This window comes from Glandiceps talaboti, chromosome 10 (genome assembly GCF_964340395.1).
Source record: "Glandiceps talaboti chromosome 10, keGlaTala1.1, whole genome shotgun sequence".
In the NCBI taxonomy this organism is placed as follows: domain Eukaryota; kingdom Metazoa; phylum Hemichordata; class Enteropneusta; family Spengelidae; genus Glandiceps; species Glandiceps talaboti.
The window spans coordinates 10,923,097-10,933,418 of record NC_135558.1 but is presented as its reverse complement, the minus strand read 5'-3'; the positions used below and the strand labels follow the sequence as shown (position 1 = coordinate 10,933,418).

Below are 10,322 nucleotides of genomic sequence, written 5' to 3'. Positions count from 1 at the left end.
TTAGCAAAGGACCTCTTGATGTAACTTTGAATAGTTTTAATTTTTTAGGGGGTAAATTGCCTTTTAGTTTGTCGTGAATTCCGTCTTAGAAACAAATTTGGACAAGCCTACTGGTCGTTTATAGACTGTAAGACACGACATTTGTGCCACGCTATAATCTACCACTCTACCACACCATGCATGTGTGTGTGTGTGTGTGTGTGTGTGTGTGTGTGTGTGTGTGTGTGTGTGTGTGTATGTATGTATGTATGTATGTATGTATGTATGTATGTATGTATGTATGTATGTATGTGTATGTATGTATGTGTGTGTATGTGTGTGTATGTATGTATGTATGTATGTATGTATGTATGTATGTATGTATGTATGTATTTATGTATGCATGCATGTAGTGTATGTATGTATGTATGTATGTATGTATGTATGTATGTATGTATGTATGTATACGTGTGTGTGCGTGTATTGTTTGTCTATATGTGTCGTGGCCGATTGTAGACATTTATTTATTTATTTATTTATTTATTAGAGTGTTGCTATCTGGTCCTGGGTCAGCAATCCCATGCGTAAATATTATCTACTATCAAATTATATGATCAAAGCTGTCTTCGTTGTATCATCCATTCTCTCACTCCACTGATGTCTTCCATCAAAGTCCATGCAATTATTTATTATACAAGTAAAATCAGTTGACACAATATTACATTTGATGTCCTAATGTCAAAGACTAAATTGAACCAAAAAAACGTCAACTTCAATGTTGACATATATATTCACATTTGCAATGGACAACTAAATCACGTTCTGATGAAATTAACACAAGTCAGATGTTGATTTTTTTTCTTTTTTGAGTTTTTCTCGGCTTCTTTTCTTCTTTTCTGTGTGGACGGATATTCGGATAGGCTCGGAAAGGTTCGGAAAGTACTCGGATTGTGTTCCTAGTACACAGTTGCTGTTAGGAGATCGGATTCGCGTCTAAGTCTTCGCGCATTAAGGGTGCTATGACCGAAAGTGGTACCATACCGAAACTTCTGACCTACAAGAGAGAAAATAATGGTGCATGTGTATCATCATTTGTTTAGAGAGAGAGAGAGAGAGAGAGAGAGAGAGAGAGAGAGAGAGAGAGAGAGAGAGAGAGAGAGAGACAGACAGACAGACAGACAGACAGACAGACAGACAGACAGACAGACAGACAGACAGACAGACAGACAGACAGACAGACAGACAGACAGACAGACAGACAGACAGACAGACAGACAGACAGACAGACAGAGCCAAATTGGCCACTCTTCCTACGTATTTACACTGTTTCGGAATCAAAGCTAGTGAAAGAAATAACGAAATATGTATGGTTCATTTTCTTTCTCTTTTCTTATCATTTGTCTTAAATTGCGTCATCATAGACACAATTTTGTTTTCATTTGATGTTAATCACTTCGCTCTCTTTCCACCTTCTAAGTTCCTCTACCCCTTCATTTCCTCGGTATGTCGCCCTCTCACTCTTGCCTTTCCGTCTGTCTGTTTGTCTCCTCGTGTAGCTCTTACATCGTTCACCCCTCCCTCCCTCTTTCTCTCTATTTCTGTCTGTCTGTCTGTCTGTCTGTCTGTCTGTCTGTCTGTCTGTCTGTCTGTCTGTCTGTCTGTCTGTACATCTGTCTGTCTGTCTGTTCTGTCTGTCTGACAGTGTCTGTCTGTCTCTTTGTCTGTCTGTATGTCTGTCTGTCTGTCTGTCTCTGTATCTCTCTCCCTCTCTTATGTCGCCTACCATCTCCCCTCCTCTATCCACCTTCCCCTCCAAATACAGACAACCATTTTCATATATCAATAAGATCTCTACAAGATGATTGACGTACCAGGTATATGTCCGGTATAATGAGGCACCAGTCCAGACTTGATAGGGTAGATAAGTTTGGTGTCACGTACAATTCTCTCAGGTCGATCTAGAGTTACAGGCTGGTTTCTATTTCCAGCTACTATACCGCATTCAGAGCTGAATTCATTCAATGCATCATGAGTAAGCTGGGGATACCCAACTCCCAGAAGTCCTCTCGCTTTAGGAACGAAGCCAGTATAGCCTAGAGAACAGGATTAAATATTGCACATGCAAAAGCAAAGATGGTTGAAATGAGATAATATCTATGATATCCATGAATTTCATTGAATTATTTGATTCACAAAATGATTATATGAAAATAAAGGAAAAAATTAATAAAATCTATTTCATCACCTCTCATCGCTAGAATTCATCACAGTTACTGATTCATTTTTATTGATCAGTTATGTCAAACATCAATCCATCAATCAATCAATCCATACATAAACATACTTGTCACATCTTAACTGATTCTCAATCGCAAAATATAATTTAAAAAAAAACTATCCAACCCAGCCAGCAAATCAACAAACAAACAAACAAACAAACAAACAAACAAACAAACAAACAAACATTTAACTAACAATATCTATATATATTTATATTTATAACATATCACTCAATAAATCAACCAATCAATCAATCAATCAATCAATCAATCAATCAATCAATCAATCATACAGCGCCAAGTTAGGGCTCGACGAACTTCATCTTGCATTGAACTAATTAAGTATACGATAAACAACGACAGAATCAATCGTTCAACCACAGACAGTGGAGTCTACGATTCAATCATTTCGATCGATTAAACCATATTAACAGACTCGTATCTCATCTCTCGGTCCTATACAAATTCAGCACAGAGTCAAATTAACCTGTAGCCACGCAATTGAAAAAAAGAAAAAAAGAAAAAAAAACACGGCACACTTGAGTGATTGATTAATCGATTGATTGATCATATATAATGACCCAATCAAAGAAATAATCAATCGTTTACCTGACATAAAACATTTCTTAGGGTTGTCATGACCCATATTGTATGGTGACGTAGGGTGTTGTTTTGAGTACAATGATATATATGGTTTGGCAGTAGGCGAGATGGCTTTCAGCGGTGATGGATAACGTGCAGTAATCAACTGTAATAAAGAGAAGGACAGACAAACATGATTTTTAGTCATAATATGCTTACCACGATATGCGTAAATGTGATTGGTTGACAAGCGATCACATACTTTGCCATATATGGTAGGCCCTGTCATAAGGGGGTAATTTGCCACACTCTACAACATTCCATCGTAATTTACGTCTCAAAAATTTCATGCTATGCTTAGTTTGAACAACGGTTATATATCGTATAGGTCTGGACATTTTTTTACAAGTTTAGGGACCACATGAGCAATTATCAAAAACGTTATAGATTCGAAAGGGTCGTAATCACAGTTATTCACAAAGAATACACTCAAATGATACGTACAGTGAGTTCTGTAGTAGTAATACAGTAGAAAATAGTTTGAATTTACAACAAATTTGCAACTAAGCAGGCATTTTTATTTATTTTTATTTTTATTTATTTATTTTTTTATTTACTTATTTATTTATTTATTTATTTATTTTATTTTATTTAGGGGGGGGGGAGTTCCACTGTTATATCATTCTAGCTTAGTTTACGGTTGCCTTAAAAAAGACCTCGTTGTTTCGCGACAATGAGCGTTCCTAAAGTATGATTGTTTGATGGCATGGTTGAAAATAATGAAATTACATGTCACGAATCTTGTTACATTACCTGCTTTTGGGAACTAGGATCCCTTATTCTACCAGATTGTATGTTATTGATGTGCTGTAATTCGGCCATTTTACGGGAATGCGCTCTCTGGTCGCGTTCGAAATCGGAAATGGCGTTGAGAGAACTCTCTGCGTACCTAGTGCCGAAGTAATGTTGACCTTTTGGGATGTACCCTGATGAGGAAAAGAAAAAGATTCAGAATTGTCAGTGAGAATAACAACAGAATAGACAATATTTTAAAGTCACGATAGCAGCAGTTATTTGTGTATTAATGCAATCTCTTCTGTGTCGGTTACTCTATCACAATAGACATTTAAACATTTACACTTTTGAGACACTCACATAATTGGCATTAGCTGAGACCACTGTAGTGGCCTGGGATATTAGTGAACGCAAAATAAAAACTGACGCTGTCGTCCACACCTATGGACTTGTTCATTTGCGGATTTACATAATTTGTTTACAATTTGCTTTGTATTCAGTTCTTGTAATACTGTATCAACGTCTACTCTGGACAGGAAGATTTTTTTTTAAAAACAGCATTCGAAATTAAATTGACGCTTTTTTATTAAAAAACCAAAACAAATGTGGATGGAATACCAAGTGATTCAATTAAATTGTGCATTTAATTAAATCGGGCGGCTTGTGAATACAATGTGGGTACTAGTTTAATTAAATGGCATTTTCAATTTAATCGACACAAGAACAAATTGTGGATTGAATACAAAGTAGTTGATTAAACCGAATTTTTAATTAAATCGACAGTTTCATTTATTTTCAACCAACTGTGGATGGAGCCACCTATTACTAGTAACACATGCTAAATTATTAAAGCTTGGCATCATGACTTGACAGCACTATACCATCAGCCATCATTCTCCAAGTATCGGTGGTATACTTCTTAGGTTTTGATAAGAGCAACAACATCCTTTTAAATATGATCTTGTCAAAAGTTATATCTATTTTAAATTGCCATTACCTGTGTAACCGGGTACCATATTATCTACCAATTTTTGGTCACCCCAACTCTGGGTACGAGTTCTCAACAACTCCGAGCGGTCATCGATTTCGAAATCTGTGCTGGGGCGAGGGAATGTCTCGGCCAGTACAGGACGACCAGAGCTTGCAACTTCAGGGTTGGTAAGAAGCCTGGATGTTGTTTTGCCGAAAGTTTCACCAATCTGGTATTTGAATTGGGGACAAAATCCACAATACCTGGAAATGAAAAGTGTGACATCACGTTTATGAGAACGTGGAATTCTGAACAACAGTCCCCAAAATAACATACATAAGTACAAGAAGAACATCTCTGACTTTCTGTGTGACGTCGTGGTCAGACAGGGAATCACTGGTCGGTGACATTGGACAAAATGTTTCCGTTTTCAACATTGAAATAAATTACTATGATGAAGTCGCACTGGACCATTGAATACTAGTAACCACAGCATATTGAACACGCAACGTAGGTCGTTGACCTGAACAATTTGGCATAAAAAAGAGTAGAACAATATATTCAAATAAGCGTGTTGTGGTAGTCCATTTAATACATCAATTTGATGAGCTGATCTAAATAGCAATCCCTTCCTACATACAATTTTTAAAATAAAATGTCCGGATATTCGCTAAGAAATATACATAATAAAATTCATCGTTGAATGTCAGTTCACAAATTAAACCGTGTACGTTTCGTTTCATAGGTCAAACCACGGCATATCAATCACCATGACTTCCCAAATATCTTTTGTGACGATAAAGAGTTTTTTGTTGGTTGGATCTTAAACCACCTGTTTTATTTGTTATGCATTATGTTAATGACCAGGTGTATACACGAACTATTAATTGACACAGTCTTTAAATAGCGAAGAATACAATGCCACATCGGCTGTTTTATACAATTGCTGAGAGTTGAGGCAGTCAACGACTCGTTCCAGAAGTTTTCTCAGTGGTTACGTCAAAGGAGGTCCGTCTTCACTTTAGATGTGCGGAGTTAAATGTCGTTCTCGTAAAGTTGGACGTCGATGACAGTAAGCGGGCCCTGACGTATGGTATGGAATTGTGCAGATATTGCCGTAAAAGTCTGGAGAAATACTTCGAGGACAGTTCGGTACAATGGAAGAACCGTGAGTAGAAGTTTGTCCCACTTAGCCGCGCCACCTTCACCACTCAACGAACTCGATCGCCGTCGCGTCCTTTACTACACTTGGCTCTGTGTGCACCACCGGTAAGACTAAAAGTCGCGATATTCGAAAGTCAAGTCGCAAGTCAAGTCTGTGATCATGAACTGAACAATTTCGTTATTTAGAACAGTTGATGAACTACTTTAGTTTATAAGTTTGTAAATCCTGCAATGCACTTTCAAGACTTATTATTTTATTTCATTACAACTGAATTAAATAAGATAATGTATTAAAGTGTAATGCTGTGTAGTGTCCTGACACAGTTATTAACTTTCTCAGTTCTGAAACGTTCTACATGACGTCACAATTGTCAATCTCTGTATATTATGATGTTTAATCAAATGCAAATAAGATGCAAATATGCTTATTAAAATCGAAACTTTTCCACTATGTCGAATACATGAATACAAACCCACATGATAAAATACCACTCCTACTAGCTACTGTCTACATTTATGATACATAGTCACTAGATAAAACGTGATCCACAAACACACGAGTTTTGCATTATCGTTGGTTTTTTTATAAATGGGGGGGGGGGGGGGCATACTGTATCACATCGGTCTGTCCATGGTAAAAATCAATATTTTTGAAGATGTTTGGGAAGTTGTGTATAAGTCAGATTTTTTGTAAAAAAATATAAAACATTTTTTACGCGTAACTGGTACTAGTCAATAAGTTCATAATAAAGACTGAGTAAGGTGACGTGACGTACAACGTGGTAATGAAAATACGTCCATCAACGACAGGTCTCCCGAAATTGTGTTCGAGTCCGTACAGTGCACACACGCACCTGGCCCTCGCTAGAAATAAGGTAAAAACAACACACAGAAAAAAAGAGAGTGAATATTACCTATCACTACCACTGGTCAGATCATTGTCAATAACTTCAAATTCACCCCAAGAATCCACACAAGACAATATGTATCGTCAGTGCTGGTCAGTGTAAGTGTCAACTTGTTTTATTCCATCGAGCTAATGAAATGTTTGACACTATGCCTATTAATACTGACTGATCTATCTGTGGCCGAATTGCTTAGTTGCGTAGAAACTACCCCTATAACATAATATTTACGGTATTTAGGGCAGGGAGGGGGGAACGAATGGATAAATTCTTCATCTATTTTATGAAGAGTCTGATCCTTAAGATTCAGTTTGTTTACCTCGAGTTTACGATGTAGGACACGACAACAGATGCCCTGGAAGTTATAACTGCATTCAACTGAAAACGTTCGTGAGATTTGGATTTTAGACACATAGACTCGTCGACTAAAACACCCATGATAATAACAAAGTCCACGTCAAAAAGTTTCTACTTCAAATTAAAGAGTGTGTGTGGAAACACTGGAAGATCGATCATCACACATTGAATCCTTGATCCTTCACTCCCCTCCCCCCTTCGTTTTTTTTTTAAATACAATTTTTTTCCATATCACCATTACTTTTTTGATGAATGGTTCGACGTCAACATAATACATTGACACCAAGCATCAGATTGTATCTTATAACCGTACCAATTTCTGGTACGTTACACCATATACTTTGTCAGGCAACAACAAACTTAATGTCAAAGTTCGGTTGCACAATTTAATGGCGCGATTTAAATTTGTGTCATAATTGGAGAACATAGGACAAATTCAGAAATATTTGCAAGTAGTGCAACACATTAATTATAGGCCGGCTTGTTCTCTAACACTACACTGTCTGACGTTTACTGAGGTATCCATGGAACTAAAATTTGAACAACTTTAGTAAATGTTGTCCTTTGGAAATTAACAAAGTGGCTTTCAAGAGTCTTCGTAATAATGGCCTTACAATTAGATAATCCCTTCTTGCAAATACAGTACAATAACTCTGTTATATCGATAATCCCTTTATTCAATGTTCCCAGTCGTGTGCCATTATTGTTAAATGACAACATACCACCGAACGACATTGTTTCCATCCATGCATCCCACAACACTATAGGGGATATGGTATGTGGACTCACAACACGTGACTTTTGTACTTGAAATCAACACGGTGGTTGGTTCTTGCGACCCCGTGGTCCTATTATGTTCTTTGTGTATTGTGACAAATGGTAACATTGTGTACATTTCAATATACATTTCATGTACAGTGTCTGATTTCAGTACTCAATTGACAGGATCAGGAGTGCCACTTTGGTAAAGATCACTTTCCTGTCAAGTCCAGTGAACCCTAATATTAGTTGGCCATGAATAAGTATGTTGTTTGTCAGATTTAGATATGATTGTTTTTTGTCACCCATGGCAACAGAGGGAATGATATAATGGACATCATTATTTGTCCGAAGTTTTGGAGACGGTTCGTTCTTTTCACTTTCTTTCTCTTGTCATCCAATTTTATCGTCTTCATTGTCTGTCTTTACTGAGATTGTTGTTTACAGATTTATGTTCAATTTCTCTCTTCTCTGTATCCCCTCTCTGTCTATGTCTGTCTGTCTGTCTGTCTGTCTGTCTGTCTGTCTGTCTGTCTGTCTGTCTGTCTGTCTGTCTGTCTGTCTGTCTGTCTGTCTGTCTGTCACCCGCTCCATTTTTCCTTATTGCAATGTCTCGTTGATTGACATTCTCACTATATTTCCATTTGTCCGTCTATGTCGCTCCACCTATCCGCCATTCCGTCTCGTGTCAGTTTGTCTTCCTTTTTCCGTCTTCTCTACTTTCCTCTCCTCTCCTCCCTCTCTGTCTATCTGTCTGAAAGTCTGTCTGTCTGTTTCTCTCTCTCTGCCTCCCTCTCTTCCCACCTCCCTGTCTGTCTGTCTGTATGTCTGTCTGTCTGTCTGTCTGTCTGTCTGTCTGTCTGCCTGTCTGTCTCTGTCTCACTATCTTTGTCTCTCTGTCTCTGTGTACGTGTGTGTGTATGTATGCGCGCCTCTCTCTCTCCCCCTCTCTCTCTCTCTCTCTCTCTCTCTCTCTCTCTCTCTCTCTCTCTCTCTCTCTCTCTCTCTCTCTCTCTCTCTCTCAACTTTAAAAAAGAAGTTATTTTAGCCTACAACAGTGAGGAATTGCTCCCGTCGTTATTCATGATCATGCTACTTTGTCAACACTTCATCGTGTTCAAAAATATTTGACTTCTTCCTCCCGATCTGTGGTCGTTGTTTACATAATATAAGCAATAAACATGTGTTTGTGTACTAGAAAACATAACTATATGTTTTGGTGACATATCACCTAGTGATGACAAGTATTGCGGTGGAGTCACGGTCACATTACCAGGTAAATTATGGCGAGTGTGAACCGGAGTAACCTTAGCTAATTCGCGAATCGATATTTCATCTAAGTTATCACGGTATCAATAATACAGTTCTACGCAAACCGGTAAATAACACCGTTAAGTGTAACTAAATTCCCGTACTATTGTCACACACACAAATCCGATCTAGGGATTGAAAGGTTTAAGAGCTGTTGGTATCGAGTTGCTCTGAGAAGTTGACTTCTCACCGTGGTCATCTTGTGAGATTTCAGTGTACACACTCATGCATGTGGAGGGGATTTAAGTGCTGAGATGAAATCGGAACGGGTGATTTATTTGGAAGCAACTATGACGAATAATAATTCCCCCTATCAGTAGCAATAACGCACTCAATAAAAATCGATTCTTTCAATCGTAATGGACTCAAAATGGATTAACATCATGTAGTTAGTCTACTTGAATTTTGACAACATTGAAAATTGTACATCTGTTTGCTGGGCGACTCAGGAATGGACCGACCAAAGGCCACCAATCACACTTCTCTTGTAAAACGTAAACAGTCCATAACAACGCTCTTCATATCGGCTTATAATTTTTACAAATACAAAATAATAAACTTCTCACACAGCCATTGATTTTAAAGCAAATTTGTCGAGGTCTGGTGTTTTTTTTCTGTGTGTGTAACTCTATGTAATCCTACCACGATGACAACCGCTGAAATCGGTTATTAGGTAAAGAACAACGGCGTGAAATCGACATTTTAATAAATCAAATCTCTGTGTAGTTCAGTCAACAAACTATTTAAAAACAAATAAATTTAAATCTAAGATTACAGTCTAAAAATGAACGAGACAAAATGATGTCGATTGAATCAGTTTCGCATGGCAACAACTTGGAAAACGTCATATATATGTGTTAACAAATGATGCTCGAATATAAACAGTAACTTTAGCGGTGAACTTACCCTGGGGTATGGTAGGGGTCCGGAGTCATCAAAATGCTTTTCCCCGGCTTTCCTTGCGGCATTTTCGCTGCTATTTCGGTTACTTCTGCCAAAAAAATGCCCACTCATGCGCTGATTTTCGGTTAGAGGGGAATTCTAGTCGGCTACATAGGGGAATGCGTAACAATGTGCGAACAACAATCATACACTGTGTGCCATTCAGGTCTGTGCGTTCGAACTGAACAATAGCGTGGCTGCTGTGGTTGCCAAGGAAGCCAAGAGCACTCGGGTGGTTGCTATACAGACCGGGTGGTTATGTTTTTATGTCACTGCTAT

At 38.0% G+C, this 10,322-nt stretch overlaps 1 protein-coding gene across 1 annotated transcript; it reads right to left on the bottom strand.

Annotated features, from left to right (window-relative positions):
- Nucleotides 1-836: 836 nt before the first annotated feature.
- LOC144440571 (ciliary microtubule inner protein 2B-like) lies at nt 837-10,069 on the bottom strand. Its single transcript, XM_078129957.1, has 6 exons — nt 10,008-10,069; nt 4,633-4,868; nt 3,654-3,826; nt 2,868-3,006; nt 1,851-2,072; nt 837-1,033 (listed from the first exon to the last, which is right to left on the bottom strand). The coding sequence occupies exons 1-6, from the start codon at nt 10,067-10,069 to the stop codon at nt 936-938; spliced, it is 930 nt and encodes a 309-aa protein (XP_077986083.1). The 3' UTR covers nt 837-935.
- Between the last annotated feature and the right edge of the window lie 253 nt (nt 10,070-10,322).

What these genes read in the sequence shown, in the direction of transcription:
- LOC144440571 (XM_078129957.1), bottom strand. Translation starts at nt 10,069, where the DNA reads ATGCCGCAAGGAAAGCCGGGGAAAAGCATTTTGATGACTCCGGACCCC. An exon ending in ATCCTAGTTCCCAAAAGCAG is followed by an intron (nt 3,007 to 3,653) that starts GTAATGTAACAA and finishes TCTTTATTACAG; the next exon opens with TTGATTACTGCACGTTATCC. An exon ending in TTATACCGGACATATACCTG is followed by an intron (nt 1,034 to 1,850) that starts GTACGTCAATCA and finishes TCTCTCTTGTAG; the next exon opens with GTCAGAAGTTTCGGTATGGT.